Source organism: Cherax quadricarinatus, chromosome 81 (assembly GCF_038502225.1).
Source record: "Cherax quadricarinatus isolate ZL_2023a chromosome 81, ASM3850222v1, whole genome shotgun sequence".
In the NCBI taxonomy this organism is placed as follows: Eukaryota; Metazoa; Arthropoda; class Malacostraca; order Decapoda; family Parastacidae; genus Cherax; species Cherax quadricarinatus.
This window is the reverse complement of record NC_091372.1, coordinates 1,048,204-1,070,241: the sequence shown is the minus strand read 5'-3', so window position 1 is coordinate 1,070,241 and position 22,038 is coordinate 1,048,204. Positions and strand designations below refer to the sequence as shown.

At 44.9% G+C, this 22,038-nt stretch overlaps 1 protein-coding gene across 1 annotated transcript in view; it reads left to right on the top strand.

Annotated features, from left to right (window-relative positions):
• The window catches only part of LOC128699928 (tubulin beta-1 chain-like), a 62,130-nt gene extending 46,124 nt beyond the window's left edge, over positions 1-16,006 (top strand). The window contains exons 5-6 of the mRNA XM_070102246.1: positions 1,243-1,549; positions 12,770-16,006. Coding sequence (XP_069958347.1) covers positions 1,243-1,549; positions 12,770-12,979 — 517 coding nt within the window. The 3' untranslated portion in view covers positions 12,980-16,006. The remainder of the gene's footprint in view (positions 1-1,242; positions 1,550-12,769) is intronic.
• Positions 16,007-22,038: the final 6,032 nt, after the last annotated feature.

The following is a 22,038-nucleotide window of genomic DNA, read 5'->3' as shown; positions in this document are numbered from 1 at the left end:
TCAATAGACTGTTTTAACAAGTCACAACAGTTTAATAGACTGTTTTAACAGGTCACAACAGTTCAATAGACTGTTTTCACAGGTCACAACAGTTCAATGGACTGTTTTAACAGGTCACAAAAATTCAATATTCTGTTTTTACAGGTCACAACAGTTCAATAGACTGTTTTAACAGGTCACAACAGTTCAATAGACTGTTTTAACAGGTCACAACAGTTCAGTAGATTGTTTTAACAGGTCACAACAGTTCAATAGACTGTTTTAACAGGTCACAACAGTTCAATAGACTGTTTTAACAGGTCACAACAGTTCAATAGACTGTTTTAACAGGTCACAACAGTTCAATAGACTGTTTTAACAGGTCACAATAGTTCAATAGACTGTTTTAACAGGTCACAACAGTTCAATAGACTATTTTAACAGGTCGCAACAGTTCAATAGACTGTTTTAACAGGTCACAACAGTTCAATAGACTGTTTTAACAGGTCACAACAGTTCAATAGACTGGTTTAACAGGTCACAACAGTTTAATATACTGTTTTAACAGGTCACAACAGTTCAATATACTTTTTAACAGGTCACAACAGTTCAATGGACTGTTTTAACAGGTCACAACAGTTCAATAGACTGTTTTAACAGGTTATAACAGTTCAATAGACTGTTTTAACAGGTCACAACAGTTCAATAGACTGTTTTAACAGATCACAACAGTTCATTAGACTGTTTTAACAGGTCACAGTAGTTCAATAGACTGTTTTAACATGTCACAACAGTTCAGTAGACTGTTTTAACAGGTCACAACAGTTCAATAGACTGTTTTAACAGGTCACAGTAGTTCAGTACTGTTTTAACAGGTAACGACAACTCAATAGACTGTTTTAACAGGTCACAGCAGTTTAGTAGACTTAGCAGGTCACAACAGTTCATGAGACTGTTTTAACAGGTCACAACAGTTCAATAGACTGTTTTAACAGGTCGCAGCAGTTCAATACACTGTTTTAACAGGTCATAGCAGTTCAATAGATGTTTTAACAGGTCACAGGAGTTCACTAGACTGTTTTAACAGGTTACGACAACTCAGTAGACTGTTTTATCAGGTCACAGCAGTTCAGTAGACTTAACAGGTCACAACAGTTCAATAGACTGTTTTAACAGGTTACGACAACTCAGTAGACTTTTATCAGGTCACAGCAGTTCAGTAGACTTAACAGGTCACAACAGTTCAATAGACTGTTTTAACAGGTCTCAACAGTTCAGCAAGATGACCGTGCCAGAACTCACAGCTCAGATGTTTGACGCGAAAAACATGATGGCCGCTTGCGACCCTCGCCACGGACGGTACCTGACCGTGGCCACTGTCTTCCGTGGCCGCATGTCCATGAAGGAGGTGGACGAACAGATGCTGAGCGTGCAGAAGAAGAACTCAGCGTACTTCGTGGAGTGGATCCCCAACAACGTGAAGACAGCGGTGTGTGACATCCCGCCCAGAGGCATGAAGATGGCTGCCACCTTTATAGGAAACTCTACTGCCATCCAGGACTTGTTTAAGGTAGGGGTCCTTCAACACTGTTGAAGGTAAGAGTCCTTCAAGACTTTTGAAGGTAGGGGTCCTTCAAGACTGTTGAAGATTGGGGTCCTTCAAGACTGTTGAAGGTTGGGGTCCTTCAAGACTGTTGAAGGTAAGGGTCCTTCAAGACTGTTGAAGGTTGGGGTCCTTCAAGACTGTTGAAGGTTGGGGTCCTTCAACACTGTTGAAGGTTGGGGTCCTTCAACACTATTGAAGGTAAGGGTCCTTCAAAACTTTTGAAGGTAGGGATCTCAAAGACTTTGAAGGTAGGGATCCTTCAAGACTGTTGAAGGTAGGGATCCTCCAAGACTGTTGAAGGTAGGGATCCTTCAAGACTGTTGAAGGTAGGGATCCTCAAAGACTGTTGAAGGTTGGGGTCCTTCAAGACTGTTGAAGGTAGGGATCCTTCAAGACTGTTGAAGGTTGGGGTCCTTCAGTACTGTTGAAGGGAGGGATCCTTCAAGACTGTTGAAGGTAGGGATCCTTCAAGACAGTTGAAGGTAGGGATCCTTCAAGACAGTTGAAGGTAGGGATCCTAAAAGACAAGTACAAGTGCCTGGGGTTGTTCGTGATGACCGGGAGTTAGGAGATTCTCCTACGGTTCCCTGCTATAGGATGGCCTCCAGAATATGACAGAAGCCCTGTACTTCCCTTAAGCCGTAACAGAGGATCTTCCACCACTACCAGTTACCAAACCTCACCATCGCTTAGTCCTCGGGTAAGTGTTGCACACACAACTGGGAAGATTATCTCTCCAAGAGGGCCAGAGCGTTGGCAGATTTTTCTCCATTAGTTGCACAACATCCCAGTTTCTTTCTTTCATGTGCAAGTTGTTCATTGTAGAGCCTCGTATCGTTACTGGACTGAGGACGATCCTGGTGAGCCACAGAAATCCTCAATAATCTGTAATACTCGCATACGAGCCTTTCTCACAGTCTCTCGTAGTCTGAAGTTAGGCTGGGAAAGTAGAGAGAGTTCAGCAGTATATCATAACTACTATATAGTCAGGTAGCTCTTCTGAGTCCTCAAAGACAAGGAAACAGGATTTTACAGAGGCTGAAATTAGAAAATAGTTACCATAGGAAAAGTAAATCACTCACAAGATGGAGGCCCTTAAAGAAATAAGTGACGTAAAAATTACAATACGGTAATGAGAGATAGTAAAGTCATAATACCTGGAGTTTACCTGGAGAGAGTTTCGGGGGTCAACGCCCCCGCGGCCCGGTCTGTGACCAGGCCTCCTGGTGGATCAGCGCCTGATCAACCAGGCTGTTGCTGCTGGCTGCACGCAAACCAACGTACGAGCCACAGCCCGGCTGATCAGGAACTGTCTTTAGGTGCTTGTCCAGTGCCAGCTTGAAGACTGCCAGGGGTCTGTTGGTAATCCCCCTTATGTGTGCTGGGAGGCAGTTGAACAGTCTCGGGCCCCTGACACTTATTGTATGGTCTCTTAACGTGCTAGTGACACCCCTGCTTTTCATTGGGGGGATGGTGCATCGTCTGCCAAGTCTTTTGCTTTCGTAGTGAGTGATTTTCGTGTGCAAGTTTGGTACTAGTCCCTCTAGGATTTTCCAGGTGTATATAATCATGTATCTCTCCCTCCTGCGTTCCAGGGAATACAGGTTTAGAAACCTCAAGCGCTCCCAGTAATTGAGGTGTTTTATCTCCGTTATGCGCGCCGTGAAAGTTCTCTGTACATTTTCTAGGTCGGCAATTTCACCTGCCTTGAAAGGTGCTGTTAGAGTGCAGCAATATTCCAGCCTAGATAGAACAAGTGACCTGAAGAGTGTCATCATGGGCTTGGCCTCCCTAGTTTTGAAGGTTCTCATTATCCATCCTGTCATTTTTCTAGCAGATGCGATTGATACAATGTTATGGTCCTTGAAGGTGAGATCCTCCGACATAATCACTCCTAGGTCTTTGACGTTGGTTTTTCGCTCTATTTTGTGGCCAGAATTTGTTTTGTACTCTGATGAAGATTTAATTTCCTCATGTTTACCATATCTGAGTAATTGAAATTTCTCATCGTTGAACTTCATATTGTTTTCTGCAGCCCACTGAAAGATTTGGTTGATGTCCGCCTGGAGCCTTGCAGTGTCTGCAATGGAAGACACTGTCATGCAGATTCGGGTGTCATCTGCAAAGGAAGACACGGTGCTGTGGCTGACATCCTTGTCTATGTCGGATATGAGGATGAGGAACAAGATGGGAGCTAGTACTGTGCTAGTACTGTGGAAAAGAAATAACCCAGGTATTATGAACACAGGTAAAGAATGGCCTGTGAGACCTGGTAGTAATGGGAATTGGAGCAAACAAAACTCAGCAGTAGACTATAATGTATATTTTTGCCTTCACCCACTTATATACAGGTATGTACAATATGTACAGATAGATTAATAAGTGTATACCACGGTGACAAATGGCAAAGCAGAAGCCAGAGAGAGTGCACTGTATTCAACCAGCAGGGAGGCAAGTCTGCCAATGCTTACCTCAAGTGAACCACGTTACTTCAGCTTTGGCAGGCTTGCCTGTGATTGGTCAATGAACCAAGGTACTGATTTAACGACGGGTACCCTATTGATCGTTAAACCCTTAGCACCCGTTTTGCTGGTTGGGAGACAGCCTATATGGGAGTGTAACATAGGCCGAATATATTGTAACACTCTTCGCATGCCACACCAGGTAACCCAGAGGGTGATACAAGTGATCATGAAGCAGGAGTCAAGCGAGTTTGAGATGCTTCCTGGCTATCACATCACCTAACAACTACCTAGATAGTTCTTGGTGTACTCTACTGGTGATCTTCAAGTAACCGTACCAAACAAATGAATCCCACGAGCAAATGATTTACATGATTATTACAAACACAGGTACACAATTAAAGTCCTGTTGTATCTGGCTTTTAATCAAGTCTCTAGACAAGAAACAATCCAGGCAAATGAAAGTAAAGACAGAAGCAAGAGGGGAGATTTTAATCCTAGTGTATCTCCTTCACTAGGATAGTTACAGTATGTATAAAGTGGTGTGGAATTTGTCTGTAAAAAACTGCTTTTGTGGTTACTGTGGTGGCCCATAAGAAGTCCCGTAGCTCGATTGCTAGCGCATTCGGCTCACACATTGAGGCCCATAGTTCGATCTCCGGTACGGGTGAAAATATTAGGGCGTGTTTCCTTAAGACACCTTCTGTCCATGTTCACCTAGCAGCAAAATAGGTACCTGTGTGTTAGTTGACTGGTGTGAGTCGTATCCTGGGACAAAATTTACCTAATTTACCGGAAATGCTGTGCATAACAAGTGGCTTTCTATATAGTAGTATGTAATTTACGTCAGCTATGGTCTGTATACCTTGTACATGTACTGGTAGAAATAAAGATATTATTATTGCCAGATTGGCTGGTGTAGAGGACATATCAGGGGATGTGTGGTAAACACGAAATAAATTATAACGATCTCAGTGCAGTCCACAACTGCAGTCACATATTTACTTCAGACTTAACATATACAAGTGAACATCCTGCTTGTAACATGTTTTAACTTCACCTAACATAACTTAACCTAACTTAACCTAACATAACCTCACCTAACCTCACCTAACCTCACCTAACCTCACCTAACATAACCTAACATAACCTAACATAACCTAACATAACTTAACCTAACATAACCTAACCTAACTTAACCTAACATAACTTAACCTAACATAACCTAACCTAACTTAACCTAACATAACCTCACCTAACATAACCTAACCTAACTTAACCTAACATAACCTCACCTAACCTAACATAACCTAACCTAACCTAACCTAACATAACCTCACCTAACATAACCTAACCTAACTTAACCTAACATAACCTCACCTAACCTAACATAACCTAACCTAACCTAACCTAACCTAACCTAACCTAACCTAACCTAACATAACATAACCTAACCTAACTTAACCTAACATAACCTAACCTAACATAACCTCATGTAACATAACCTAACATAACTTAACCTAACCTAACCTAACATAACATAACTTAACCTTACCTAACTTAACCTAACCTAACCTAACCTAACCTAACCTAACCTAACCTAACCTAACATAACATAACTTAACCTAACATAACCTAACCTAACATAACCTCATGTAACATAACCTAACATAACTTAACCTAACCTAACCTAACCTAACCTAACTTAACCTAACCTAACCTAACCTAACATAACATAACCTCACCTAACATAACCTAACATAACTTAACCTGACATAACCTCACCTAACATAACTTAACCTGACATAACCTCACCTAACATAACTTAACCTAACCTAACCTAACATAACCTAACCTAACCTAACCTAACCTAACTTAACATAACCTAACCTAACCTAACATAACTAAACCTGACATAACCTCACCTAACATAACTTAACCTAACCTAACATAACCTCACCTAACATAACCTAACATAACTTAACCTGATGAAGATTGAGACACTTATGCAGCATATGGGAAACTTTATTCAGGAAACGTTTCGCCACACAGTGGCTTCATCAGTCCAATACAAAGAGGAAGGCGTAAGGAGAGGAGGAGAATGAGGTAATCAGTCCCTCAACCTGGAGTCGATGTGTTCAGTCCATCAATCTTGTAGAATGTACAGCATAGGGCCGTAGACATGGGATCTTGTTACAAAGAATTCTTCAACACTTGTTCAACCTTTGGACGAAGACCTACTTCGACTAGTGGATGGTACCACTATGACCCCGCCTCCACCTGCTTCACGTCACCTCACTACAGTATATAAGCCACGTCTACGGCCCTATGCTGTACATTCTACAAGATTGATGGACTGAACACTTCGACTCCAGGTTGAGGGACTGATTACCTCATTCTCCTCCTCTCCTTACGCCTTCCTCTTTGTATTGGACTGATGAAGCCACTGTGTGGCGAAACGTTTCCTGAATAAAGTTTCCCATATGCTGCATAAGTGTCTCAATCTTCAACTTGTCGGTTTTTCAAACCATTCATCATAACTTAACCTAACATAACTTAACCTAACCTAACCTAACCTAACCTAACTTAACCTAACCTAACCTAACCTAACCTAACCTAACCTAACCTAACCTAACATAACTTAACCTGACATAACCTCACCTAACATAACTTAACCTAACCTAACATAACCTCACCTAACATAACCTAACATAACTTAACCTAACCTAACCTAACCTAACCTAACCTAACCTAACCTAACCTAACTTAACCTAACCTAACCTAACCTAACCTAACCTAACCTAACATAACTTAACCTGACATAACCTCACCTAACATAACTTAACCTAACCTAACATAACCTCACCTAACATAACCTAACATAACTTAACCTAACCTAACCTAACCTAACCTAACTTAACCTAACCTAACCTAACCTAACCTAACCTAACCTAACATAACTTAACCTGACATAACCTCACCTAACATAACTTAACCTAACCTAACATAACCTCACCTAACATAACCTAACATAACTTAACCTAACCTAACCTAACCTAACCTAACCTAACTTAACCTAACCTAACCTAACCTAACCTAACCTAACCTAACTTAAACTAACCTAACCTAACCTAACTTAAACTAACCTAACCTAACCTAACCTAACCTAACCTAACCTAACCTAACCTAACCTAACATAACCTAACCTAACATAACCGAGATTATCAAATATTAGATTTACTTAAATGTTGAGAGCGGCAGCAAGAGTACATGATGGGTCAGTTGATCCAAAATAAACTCTTGATCTAGAGAACACTGGAGATAATTATAGTCATAACATAATGTAGAGAGAATGGAGCGAATCAGAATGACTTCAAGAGTGTATCAGTCTGTAGTGGAAGGAAGGCGGGGTAGGGGTCGGCCTAGGAAAGGTTGGAGGGAGGGGGTAAAGGAGGTTTTGTGTGCGAGGGGCTTGGACTTCCAGCAAGCATGCGTGAGTGTATTTGATAGGAGTGAATGGAGACAAATGGTTTTTAATACTTGACGTGCTGTTGGAGTGTGAGCAAAGTAACATTTATGAAGGGGTTCAGGGAAACCGGCAGGCCGGACTTGAGTCCTGGAGATGGGAAGTACAGTGCCTGCACTCTGAAGGAGGGGTGTTAATGTTGCAGTTTAAAAACTGTAGTGTAAAGCACCCTTCTGGCAAGACAGTGATGGACTGAATGATGGTGAAAGTTTTTCTTTTTCGGGCCACCCTGCCTTGGTGGCCACCCTGCCTTGGTGGCCACCCTGCCTTGGTGGCCACCCTGCCTTGGTGGGCCACCCTGCCTTGGTGGCCACCCTGCCTTGGTGGCCACCCTGCCTTGGTGCCCACCCTGCCTTGGTGGCCACCCTGCCTTGGTGGCCACCCTGCCTTGGTGGCCACCCTGCCTTGGTGGCCACCCTGCCTTGGTGGCCACCCTGCTTTGGTGGCCACCCTGCCTTGGTGGTCACCCTGCCTTGGTGGCCACCCTGCCTTGGTGGCCACCCTGCCTTGGTGGCCACCCTGCCTTGGTGGCCACCCTGCCTTGGTGGGCCACCCTGCCTTGGTGGCCACCCTGCCTTGGTGGCCACCCTGCCTTGGTGGCCACCCTGCCTTGGTGGCCACCCTGCCTTGGTGGCCACCTTGCCTTGGTGGGCCACCCTGCCTTGGTGGCCACCCTGCCTTGGTGGCCACCCTGCCTTGGTGGCCACCCTGCCTTGGTGGCCACCCTGCCTTGGTGGGCCACCCTGCCTTGGTGGCCACCCTGCCTTGGTGGCCACCCTGCCTTGGTGGCCACCCTGCCTTGGTGGCCACCCTGCCTTGGTGGGCCACCCTGCCTTGGTGGCCACCCTGCCTTGGTGGCCACCCTGCCTTGGTGGCCACCCTGCCTTGGTGGCCACCCTGCCTTGGTGGCCACCCTGCCTTGGTGGCCACCTTGCCTTGGTGGCCACCCTGCCTTGGTTTTCACCCTGCCTTGGTGGCCACCCTGCCTTGGTGGCCACCCTGCCTTGGGGGGCCAACCTGTCTTGGTGGTCATCCTGCCTTGGTGGGCCAACCTGCCTTGGTGGTCACATTGCCTTGGTGGTCACCCTGTCTTGGTGGCCACCCTGCCTTGGTGGCCACCCTGCCTTGGTGGGCCACCCTGCCTTGGTGGCCACCCTGCCTTGGTGGCCACCCTGCCTTGGTGGGCCACCCTGCCTTGGTGGCCACCCTGCCTTGGTGGCCACCCTGCCTTGGTGGGCCACCCTGCCTTGGTGGCCACCATGCCTTGGTGGGCCACCCTGCCTTGGTGGCCACCCTGCCTTGGTGGCCACCCTGCCTTGGTGGGCCACCCTGCCTTGGTGGGCCTCCCTGCCTTGGTGGCCACCCTGCCTTGGTGGCCACCCTGCCTTGGTGGCCACCCTGCCTTGGTGGCCACCCTGCCTTGGTGGGCCACCCTGCCTTGGTGGCTATCCTGCCTTGGTGGCCACCCTGCCTTGGTGGCCACCCTGCCTTGGTGGCCACCCTGCCTTGGTGGCCACCCTGCCTTGGTGGCCACCCTGCCTTGGTGGCCACCCTGCCTTGGTGTGCCACCCTGCCTTGGTGGCCACCCTGCCTTGGTGGCCACCCTGCCTTGGTGGCCACCCTGCCTTGGTGGCCACCCTGCCTTTGTGGCCACCCTGCCTTGGTGGGCCACCTTGCCTTGGTGGCCACCCTGCCTTGGTGGCCACCCTGCCTTGGTGGCCACCCTGCCTTGGTGGCCACCCTGCCTTGGTGGCCACCCTGCCTTGGTGGCCACCCTGCCTTGGTGGCCAACCTGCCTTGGTGGCCACCCTGCCTTGGTGGCCACCCTGCCTTGGTGGCCACCCTGCCTTGGTGGCCACCCTGCCTTGGTGCGCCACCCTGCCTTGGTGGGCCACCCTGCCTTGGTGGCCACCCTGCCTTGGTGGCCACCCTGCCTTGGTGGCCACCCTGCCTTGGTGGCCACCCTGCCTTGGTGGCCACCCTGCCTTGGTGGCCACCCTGCCTTGGTGGCCACCCTGCCTTGGTGGCCACCCTGCCTTGGTGCGCCACCCTGCCTTGGTGGGCCACCCTGCCTTGGTGGCCACCCTGCCTTGGTGGCCACCCTGCCTTGGTGGCCACCCTGCCTTGGTGGCCACCCTGCCTTGGTGGCCACCCTGCCTTGGAGGCCACCCTGCCTTGGTGCGCCACCCTGCCTTGGTGGGCCACCCTGCCTTGGTGGCCACCCTTCCTTGGTGGCCACCCTCCCTTGGTGGCCACCCTGCCTTAGTGGCCACCCTGCCTTGGTGGCCACCCTGCCTTGGTGGCCACCCTGCCTTGGTGGCCACCCTGCCTTGGTGGCCACCCTGCCTTGGTGGCCACCCTGCCTTGGTGGCCACCCTGCCTTGGTGCACCACCCTGCCTTGGTGGGCCACCCTGCCTTGGTGGCCACCCTGCCTTGGTGGCCACCCTGCCTTGGTGGCCACCCTGTCTTGGTGGCCACCCTGCCTTGGTGGCCACCCTGCCTTGGTGGCCACCCTGCCTTGGTGGCCACCCTGCCTTGGTGGCCACCCTGCTTTGGTGCGCCACCCTGCCTTGGTGGCCACCCTGCCTTGGTGGCCACCCTGCCTTGGTGGCCACCCTGCCTTGGTGGCCACCCTGCCTTGGTGGCCACCCTGCCTTGGTGGCCACCCTGCCTTGGTGGCCACCCTGCCTTGGTGGCCACCCTGCCTTGGTGGCCACCCTGCCTTGGTGGCCACCCTGCCTTGGTGGCCACCCTGCCTTGGTGGCCATCCTGCCTTGGTGGCCACCCTGCCTTGGTGGCCACCCTGCCTTGGTGGCCACCCTGCCTTGGTGGCCATCCTGCCTTAGTGGGAATCGGCCAGTGTGATAATAAAAAAAATCAATTTTTAAAATGGTGGAGTGGTAAGCCAGCGGAAGGCCTCGGTCAGATGACCAAAAGCTCCAGCTGCGGGTCATCATGTGTGACCCGCGTCAGCAAACACTTACCTGGAGTTTACCTGGAGAGGGTTTCGGGGGTCAACGCCCCCGCGGCTCGGTCTGAGACCAGGCCTCATGGTGGATCAGAGTCTGATCAACCAGGCTGTTACTGCTGGCCGCAAGCAAGCTAACGTACGAACCACAACCCGGTTAATTAGATACTGAATTAAGGTGCCTTGTCCTATTTCCTGACAAACCTGTCCTAACCTCGGAGACCTTATACAATACTGACTATTTCTCGTATTTTCTGTGCCCATGTGTGTTTATAGCACTGATCTCTGTGTCTATTTATTTACAACATTGTACAAACTAAAAACTAACATTAATTACATTAACAATTATGTTTTGTGGTTGTAAATAGAATCTCTCTTTGAAAATATAATTGAAGTTTAGAGACATTTGTACATTTGGGTTCAATAGCGAGGTCCTCTTCAGTGGATTGTGTGAGGCTGAAGTAGCATAATGCTGTGTTGCCATCCTTTATGACTGGAGTTAGAATCCTTGCAGGATACTTGGTTAATTAGACACCAGGATATCTTTATTTGAGGATGTTTTGCCAGCCAGTGGCTTCATCAGTTCAACACAGAGATGAGCTACGAGGAAGTGAAAGAAGAGGTAATCAGTCCCCACAGCCTAAGATCAGGTGCTCAATACTGCAGTGAACAAAAAAACACTGATCAGGCGAAACGTCTTAAAGTGATGATACCTAGCTGATAGTTATCTGACTAATACCTGTGTCAGGGGACACTTGTCCAGTGTCAGGGTACACTTGTCCTGTGTCAGGGAACACTTGTCCTATGCCAGGGGACACTTGTCCTGTGTCAGAGGACACCTGTCCTGTGTCAGGGGGACACTTGTCCTGTGTCAGGGGACACTTGTCCTGTGTCAGGGGACACTTGTCCTGTGTCAGGGTAAACTTGTCCTGTGTCAGGGGGACACTTGTCCTGTGTCATGGGACACTTGTCCTGTGTCAGGGTAAACTTGTCCTGTGTCAGGGGGACACTTGTCCTGTGTCAAGGGACACTTGTCCTGTGTCAGGGGACACTTGTCCTGTGTCAGGGAACACTTGCTCTGTGTCAGGGGACACTTGTCCAGTGTCAGGGGACACTTGTCCAGTGTCAGGGGACACTTGTCCAGTGTCAGGGTACACTTGTCCAGTGTCAGGGGACACTTGTCCAGTGTCAGGGTACACTTGTCCAGTGTCAGTGTACACTTGTCCTGTGTCAGGGGACACTTGTCCAGTGTCAGGGTACACTTGTCCAGTGTCAGGGTACACTTGTCCTGTGTCAGGGGACACTTGTCCAGTGTCAGGGGACACTTGTCCTGTGTCAGGGTACATTTGTCCAGTGTCATGGTACACTTGTCCTGTGTCAGGGGGGACACTTGCTTGCCCTGTGTCAGGGGACACTTGTCCTGTGTCAGGGGACACTTGTCCTGTGTCAGGGGACATTTGTTCTGTATCAGGGGACAATTGTCCAGTGTCAGGGGACACTTGTCCTGTGTCAGGGTACATTTGTCCAGTGTCAGGGGACACTTGTCCAGTGTCAGGGGACACTTGTCCAGTGTCAGGGGACACTTGTCCAGTGTCAGGGGACACTTGTCCAGTGTCAGGGGACACTTGTCCAGTGTCAGGGTACACTTGTCCAGTGTCAGGGTACACTTGTCCAGTGTCAGGGTACACTTGTCCAGTGTCAGGGTACACTTGTCCAGTGTCAGGGGACACTTGTCTAGTGTCAGGGTACACTTGTCCAGTGTCAGGGGACACTTGTCCAGTGTCAGGGTACACTTGTCCAGTGTCAGGGGACACTTGTCCATTGTCAGGGGACACTTGTCCAGTGTCAGGGTACACTTGTCCAGTGTCAGGGTACACTTGTCCAGTGTCAGGGGACACTTGTCCAGTGTCAGGGGACACTTGTCCAGTGTCAGGGTACACTTGTCCAGTGTCAGGGTACACTTGTCCTGTGTCATGGGATACTTGTCCTGTGTCCTGACAAGAAAAACACTTTAACAAACAATAGACATACACTGAGAGATGTATGCCTCTCAGTATACATACACTGAGGTATTAAAGTATTCTTGCAAGGCGACACTAGAGACTAAAACCCCAGTCAATCAACTAACAACAATAAGACCGAAATGTCCAAAAATCTCAATGTTTTGTTTCCAGACTGAGTTTTTAATTACAATATGTGTGTGCTAATTCTTTATGACTATTTACAGCGCATCTCTGAGCAGTTTACAGCAATGTACAAGAGGAAAGCCTTCCTCCACTGGTATACAGGAGAAGGTATGGATGATATGGAATTTACCGAGGCTGAGTCCAACATGAACGACCTGGTCTCAGAGTACCAGCAGTACCAGGAGGCCACCGCTGATGAGTACGAGGAAGAGGAAGAGCATGAGGAGGAGGAACCAGAGTACAACTATTAAGAACAGATTATAAACGAAGACGGGAACTGCAAATATAGAGAGAGTACGACATCTGTAGACAAGGACAAGACTAGATGTAACACTGACATACACAAGAATCACTGTAGACAAGGATAAGTCTAAATGTAACACTGACATACACAAGAATCACTGTAGACAAGGACAAGACTAGATGTAACACTGACATACACAAGAATCACTGTAGACAAGGATAAGTCTAAATGTAACACTGACATACACAAGAATCACTGTAGACAAGGACTAGACTAGATGTAACACTGACATACACAAGAATCACTGTAGACAAGGACAAGTCTAAATGTAACACTGACATACACAAGAATCACTGTAGACAAGGACAAGTCTAAATGTAACACTGACATACACAAGAATCACTGTAGACAAGGACAAGTCTAAATGTAACACTGACATACACAAGAATCACTGTAGACAAGGACAAGTCTAAATGTAACACTGACATACACAAGAATCACTGTAGACAAGGACTAGACTAGATGTAACACTGACATACACAAGAATCACTGTAGACAAGGACAAGTCTAAATGTAACACTGACATACACAAGAATCACTGTAGACAAGGACAAGTCTAAATGTAACACTGACATACACAAGAATCACTGTAGACAAGGATAAGTCTAAATGTAACACTGACATACACAAGAATCACTGTAGACAAGGACAAGTCTAAATGTAACACTGACATACACAAGAATCACTGTAGACAAGGACTAGACTAGATGTAACACTGACATACACAAGAATCACTGTAGACAAGGACAAGACTAGATGTAACACTGACATACACAAGAATCACTGTAGACAAGGACAAGACTGGACAAAACACTGACACACACAAGAATCACTGTAGACAAGGACAAGACTGGACAAAACACTGACACACACAAGAATCACTGTAGACAAGGACAAGACTGGACAAAACACTGACACACACAAGAATCACTGTAGACAAGGACAAGACTGGACAAAACACTGACGCACACAAGAATCACTGTAGACAAGGACAAGACTGGACAAAACACTGACACACACAAGAATCACTGTAGACAAGGACAAGACTGGACAAAACACTGACACACACAAGAATCACTGTAGACAAGGACAAGACTGGACAAAACACTGACACACACAAGAATCACTGTAGACAAGGACAAGACTGGACAAAACACTGACACACACAAGAATCACTGTAGACAAGGACAAGACTGGACAAAACACTGACACCCACAAGAATCACTGTAGACAAGGACAAGACTGGACAAAACACTGACACCCACAAGAATCACTGTAGACAAGGACAAGACTGGACAAAACACTGACGCACACAAGAATCACTGTAGACAAGGACAAGACTGGACAAAATACTAACGTACACAAAGACACTTGACAATAACACAAAATAGGAGTAAAAGAACGCTAAACGAAATAACTAACAAATATGCAAGAACGCAGGTAAATAACAACACTAACAACCACTGATAAACAACCACTAGAAGAACAAACTAAAGAATACTTGTTTGTAGAGAGAAGTAAGGTGAGGTAGAAATGGATGTGAACAGTGACATGACTAGTGGGCAGTCATGGATGTGAACAGTGACATGACTACTGAACAGTTACAGATATAAACACACTCGGTGACATGACTAGTGAACAGTTATCGATATAAACACGCTCACTGACATGACTAGTGAACAGTTATCGATATAAACACGCTCACTGACATGACTAGTGAACAGTTATCGATATAAACACGCTCACTGACATGACTAGTGAACAGTTATCGATATAAACACGCTCACTGACATGACTAGTGAACAGTTATCGATATAAACACGCTCACTGACATGACTAGTGAACAGTTATCGATATAAACACGCTCACTGACATGACTAGTGAACAGTTATCGATATGAACACGCTCAGTGACATGACTAGTCAGCAACTATAGTTATGAGCACATTCAGTGACATGACTAGTGGGCAGTTATGGATATGAACACAGTGACATGACTAATCAGCGGTTATAGTTATGAACATGCTCAGTGACATGAATAGTCAGCAGTTATAGCTATGAACATGCTTAGTGAAATGACTAGTCAGCAGTTTTAGTTATGAACACATTCAGTGACATGACTAGTCAGCATTTATAGTTATGAACATGCTCATTGACATGACTATTCAGCAGTTACTGACATGAACCAGTTCAGTTATATAGATCAAAAACAATATCTTTCACAATTTCTTATTTTCTATTGTATGAATAATTACAAATAAGTGATCAGTAAATAACAAAACCACGAGGGAGGTTAGGTAGTAGCTCTAGGCCTTTCACATTGTCTCCAGCTCTTCGTCAGGAGCTTGCAATACAAAGAAAATGAAAACACATTAGGAAAATCCTAGAAATAATCTAGCACAAAGTCTCCAGGACCAGCATCAGCATCTAACTTCCTTGTGATGGTTCATTTCTGGGATCTTTCTCTCTTTTTTTTATTTTTTTCGTATTGCAAGCTCCTGATGAAGATGTAGAAGCAGCATGAAAGGCCTGGAGCTGCTGCCTAACCCCGCTTGTGGCTTTGTTTCTGTAGCTGTTTGTGTTTTGAAAATGAGTTTAGATTTTAAAGCTAATTGAAAATGTTTATATCTGCAGTTGCCTTAAAAAAATTAAAGAGGGTGGTATTATCTAGTAAACCAGAGAACGGATAGGGTTCAAACCATGTCCGTTCTGTGTTGCCTTATAGGAGTGTTAATTACAATTACAAGAATCATATCTAGCATAGATTTAGGCTTAAAAAACACATTAATGTCATTTATAACTCTACGGAAAAATAGTAAATTTAAAATATTGCTGGACTAAATGCAAGTAATATACTGATTTATAGTTTAGATATTAAGATTTACATAGTAATACTGTAATAAAAATTAATTGTACAGTTCTGTCTGAACCACAACACCGTAGTGACGGTAACTGTAACATTTTAATAAATTATACTAAGGAAATATATGTTTCATTTTCAACATTGATTTATCGTATTCTGACTGAAAATTTGAATGTAATGACCTTCAAGAACCAATTTCTTTTCATATAGTCTATTTTGAGAGGTTAGGTAAAGTTCGTCAGGAAAAAAGGACAAGTGTTTCCTGACGCGGGTCTTAATGATGACCCGCAGCTGGAGCTTCTGGTCATCTGACCGAGGTCTTCCACTGGAGGGTTAGCCACCCAAGATAACCCAAGGTAGAGTGGGTTAGCCACCCAGGATAACCCTGGGTAGGGAGGGTTAGTCACCCGGATAAACTGGGGTGGCTAACTGTTGTTGTACACAGTACAGTCAAAAAGTGCTACGGACAAGTGAAGTAGCAGCAGCAAGAGGCATTACTGAGCTTCCCCAGCACTCGGGCTTCGACCCAAAGCTGGGGCGTGGCTCCAATAGGATCCTGTAGTGCTTATTGCCTTTGCACCTCCTGACATCATCTGCTGCTGTGTAGCTGCCACACCCTTCGAGCCCAGTGTGGGCGGGGTCTGAGGCAGCCCAAGATGTCTAACTTCTCCCTCTGAGCCCTGTGGGGGCGAGGGTTCATGCTAGGCCTGGGGACAACTCTTCTCAGATGATGAGGAGGTACTTGTACCTCCTCCCATGGCAGACAGTGGTCTGAGAAACTCCCTTGACAGGGAGCCAAGGCTCGGGCCGGGCGATTATACCTGCAAATTTACAACAACAACAACACACTACAGTAAGGAATACAGTCTTAAGAAATCTTATACAACTAAAGAAATAAAAACAGAAAAACATTGGGTCGATGCAAAATGTGGTTACAGAATCAATTTATATTTCAGATATGATTAACAATGATGTGTCTGGTCATATGCTGTAAGGTTTATATGACTATCTCTGAAAACTTGCATGTTTCGACACTTAGATGTCACTGATACTTCCATACAAACAGTACTGCTAGAAATACTAATAACTTAGCGTTAGTCTAGCAGTAACAACAGTACTGCTAGGACTTTATTGACCTAAGAAAAGCTTTTGACACAGAAGACCACGGCATCCTACTCCACATACTTGACCATTATGGTACAAGAGGCCATGCACTTGCATATTTCAAATCTTATCTTACTAATAGGTATCAGTATGTCACCATTAAAGACACAACCTCAGCAACACAGCCACTTGATACTGCAGTATCACAGGGAAGTGTCCTTGGTCCCCTGCTCTTCCTCTTATACATCAATGATCTTCCCAACGTATCACAACACCTGAAACCCATTCTCTTTGCTGACAACACGAATTATGTCGTCTCCTACCCAAATCTTGCCTCCCTCAACACCATTGTTAACGAGGAGCTACTCAAAATATCTACTTAGATAACAGCCAATAAACTTACACTTAACACTGACAAAACCTTCTATATTATGTTTGGTAGCAGAGCAGGAGATGCACAACTTAACGTTACGATCGACAACACACTTATGGCCAGACATAATGAGGGCAAATTCCTAGGCCTGCACCTCGACAACAACCTGAATTTCAGCACCCATATCCAACACATAACAAAAAAGTATGCGAAACGGTTGGGATCCTCTCCAAGATACGATACTATGTGCTGCAATCTGCCCTTCTTACACTGTACCATTCACTCATTTATCCCTACCTCACCTATGCTATCTGTGCTTGGGGATCAACTGCAGCAACACATCTAAAGCCAATAATAACTCAACAAAAAGCCGCAGTAAAAATAATCCCTAAATCCCATCCCAAGCAACACACCCCCCACTCTTCATAGATCTAATCTTACTCCCTGTTCAGAACATCCACACTTACTACTGTGTAATCTACATATACAGGACCTTAAATTCCAATATTAACCCTGAACTAAAAAACTTTCTTGATAGTTGTGACAGGACCCACAGGCATAACACCAGACACAAACATCTCTATGACATTCCCCGTGTCCGACTAAGCCTTTACAAAAATTCAATGTACATAAAAGGGCCTAAACTCTGGAACACCCTTCCTGAAAACTCTAGAACTGCAGACACAACCATCACTTTCAAAACTACTGTTAGAAGACATCTATCTCCCTGATACACCCCGCTGTCAGCTAACTGCATGATAACCACCTGGTGGTTCACACTTACACTCACCCAGTTGACTATAAGCACAGAAATACGAATCTTAAAATAATGAATCCTAACTAGTCATAAGTTTGCCAGTGATACTCCAATATAGAAACTATGTATTGTAGGTTAGGTTAGGTAAGGTTCGTCAGGAAACAGGACAAATGTTTCCTGACGCGGGTCTTAGTCAGATAATGACCCGCCTTTGGAGCTTTTGGTCATCTGACCGAGGCCTTCCGCTGGCTTACCGGTCCACCCCTTTAAAAATTATGGTCATTTATAACCATTGTCTGTCTATATTATATATGTATTGTACCAAAACAAAAGCATTCACATTGCTAAATTTACAAACTGTAATGTAGTTACTTAGCCTTAATACCAACTTACTCCATAATCTGTAATAATTTAGAGTTATGAATTAATCTTAGTCTGCCTGAAATGCCTAGTCATGCTGGGTGTGATAGTGGCGCCCTCTGTAATTAGTATTTTATAACATGTAAACCACACAATATCCTAAAATATGTAAATCCCGCATTGTAATCTTTATAGAGAATAAACTTACTGTTATATAGAAAGTCACTTGTTATGCTGAGCATTTCCTGCTAATTAGGTAAATTTTGTCCCAGGATGCAACTCACACCAGTCAAGTAACTCCCAGATGCCTGTTTTACTGTTAGATGAACATGGACAGCAGGTGTCTAATGAAAACAAGTCTTAATGTTGCCACCCGTACCGGGCATCGACCCCGGACCTCATTTTTTACTGTGCTAGCAATCGAGCTTCGGGTGGAATAAGAGAAGTTTGAGGTAATCAGTCCCTCAGCCTTGAGTCGATGTGTTCAGTTCATTAATCTTGATAAAATTACAGCATATGTGCATAGAAGATGCTTATATACTGCAGACATATGAGGTGCAGCAGTGTTAGACGGATTTACCAGTGGAAACCCCTACTAGAGGAAGTATCTTCTGCCAATAGGTTAGTCAAGCTTTGAAAAATCCCGTCAGACACAGCATCATCTTGGGATCTAGATATTTATTTATTTATTATTAATTTGGACATGATACATAGATGTACAAAGAAATACAGTGGTTAAGTGTACCATAGCAAAAGCCCCTTGTATGCAGAGCATTATGGGCAGGCTTAAAATTAACTTAAGATTAACTAAGCAATGATACATTCAGTGGTAAACATTGTTGTAAACAGTTAACAATTAAGCACAAATGAGTATTACAAAGACAGGTCATATGGTCATTTACTGAGTTGCTGAGCATTCAGTAGAATGGAGTATTCTGTTAGGTAATGTAATTAAAAATAACAAAGTTTGATTGGGTCACAGGTTAAACATTTATGAGATACAATTATTCAGTATTTATTTAGTTGTGGGTAAGTGATTTTTGAGAAGAGACTTGAATTTATAAACAGGTGGTGTTTCTTTTATATTTACAGGTAATGAATTCCAGATTTTAGGGCCTTTTATGTGCATTGAGTTTTTACATATTGTGAGATAGACACGAGGAACATCAAAGAGTGATCTGTGTCTTGTGTTATGGTCAGGTGTTCTGTTGAGGTTGGTAAGATGTTTGATGGGAGTGTTTATGTCAGAGTTAAGTGTTCTATGTATGTAGTAGGTGCAATAATAAGTATGGATGTTTTGTATGGTGAGTAGGTTTAGAGTTTTGAATATTGGTGGAGTGTGCTGTCTGTAGTGGGAATTTGTTATCATTCTGACTGCAGCCTTTTGTTGGGTAATTAGTGGTCTGAGATGGTTAATTGTTGTTGAGCCCCATGCACAAATTCCATAGGTGAGATAAGGGTAAATGAGTGAGTGATATAGGGCCAGGAGGGCTGACTGTGGAACATAATACCGTATCTTCGATAGTATGCCTACGGTCTTGGAAAATTTCTTGGAAATTTGTTGAACGTGTGTTTGAAATTAGAGTCTATTATCAATGTGGATTCCTAAGAATTTTCCCTCTGTTAGCTTTGTGATAGGTGATCCGTTTATCATTATGTTAAGAGGTACATCTGTAGCTCTGTTACCAAACTGAATGAAGTAGGTTTTGTTAATGTTTAGTGTAAGTTTGTTAGTCCTCATCCAGGTAGATATTTTCTGTAATTCGGTATTTACAGTATTGGCTAGCATGACTGGACTCGGGTGAGAGAAGATGTATGTAGTGTCATCTGCAAATATTGTGGGTTTGAGTAGTTGCAATGCGTTTATGTAAACGAGAAAGAGAAGAGGGCCAAGGACGCTTCCCTGTGGGACACCAACTGTAATTGGTTGTGCGGAAGAGTTTGCTCCATTTGTGTACACATAAGTAGTCTGTAAGCCAATAATGTTAAGTTGGCCCATAATGCCTAGGCATAATAGAGGCTCTCTTTGCATTGCAACCCACTATTGTAAATATAAAATCTCAATGTACTGTTTGCAAAGACATAAAATAAATAAATAAATAAAATAAATAAATAAATATTGGCTTCTGTTGCTGAGGTAAGACTTGAGGTAGTTGAGGGAGTGCCCTCTTATACCATAGTGTGACAATTTTATGTGGAGCAAGTCATGGTCAACTGTATCAAAAGCTTTACGTAAATCAATGAAGATCCCCAGTGGGACTTCTTTTTTCTCGAGTGTATATTTGCTCTAGCATGTGTATAATAGCATCATTCGTACTTTTATTAGGCCTGAACCAAAACTAACAGGGGTTGAGTATGTTGTGGGAAATGAGGTAGGAATAGATTCGCTAATGAATTCATTTTTCGAAGATTTTAGAGAGAGGGTGTAAGTTGGATATTGGCCTATAGTTATTCAACTCTGTTTGGTCTCCTCCTTTACGTAACGGGGGTGACCCTTGCTATTTTGAGAACTGTGGGGAAGGTAGAGGATTCGATGGATTTGTTAAAGAGTGTTGCAATGATTGGTGACAGCACTTGTGAAGCTCTTTTGTATATGAAGGGTGGTAAGGTATTTAAATCTCCTGTCTTGTTCTTTAGTTTGTTGATAATAAGTGAGACTTCTGTTGGGTTAGTCGGCGCTAGGAACAGTGTGTTCGGGTAGTTGCCAGTGAGGTAGTCATTGGGTGGGGTATCTGAGCTTGGGATTTTATTGGCAAGGTTCATCTGGTTTTGTTAGTTCAATTTCGCTATTTCGTGATATCTTTTTTGTTCCTAGAATTTCAGATACGGTTTTCCAGGTCTTTTTTATATCACCTCGTAAGTTGGATAATCTGTTCTCATAATACAGTTTTTTAGCCCTTCTTATCAGGCTGGTTAGGATTGACGAGTAACATTTTGTTTGGTCTCTGGTTATGTGACCCATTCTGTACTGTTTTTTTCATATAGGTGCTTTGTATTTATGGATTTGAGACTGCTGGGTGTTAGCCAGGGACTGTTCAGTCTCTTAGCTGTCATCTGTTTAGTTTTTTTTAGGGCAGTGCTTGTTATAAAGGTATTGGGTCTTTTTTAGAAAATTATTAATACATTCGTCAATATCTGTATAGATTTCTAGCTCAGTGTGCCAGTCAATGTTTGTTACTGCTGTTGTGAAGTTATTAATGGCTGCCTCATTGTGAAGTCTGAAAGTGACTTTAGGAGTGTCTTGGGGTAATTTGCCTACCTGGAGTTTACCTGGAGAGAGTTCCGGGGGTCAACGCCCCCGCGGCCCGGTCTGTGACCAGGCCTCCTGGTGGATCAGAGCCTGATCAACCAGGCTGTTACTGCTGGCTGCACGCAATCCAACGTACGAGCCACAGCCCGGCTGGTCAGGTATCGACTTTAGGTGCTTGTCCAGTGCCAGCTTGAAGACTGCCAGGGGTCTATTGGTAATCCCCCTTATGTATGCTGGGAGGCAGTTGAACAGTCTCGGGCCCCTGACACTTATTGTATGGTCTCTTAACGTGCTAGTGAC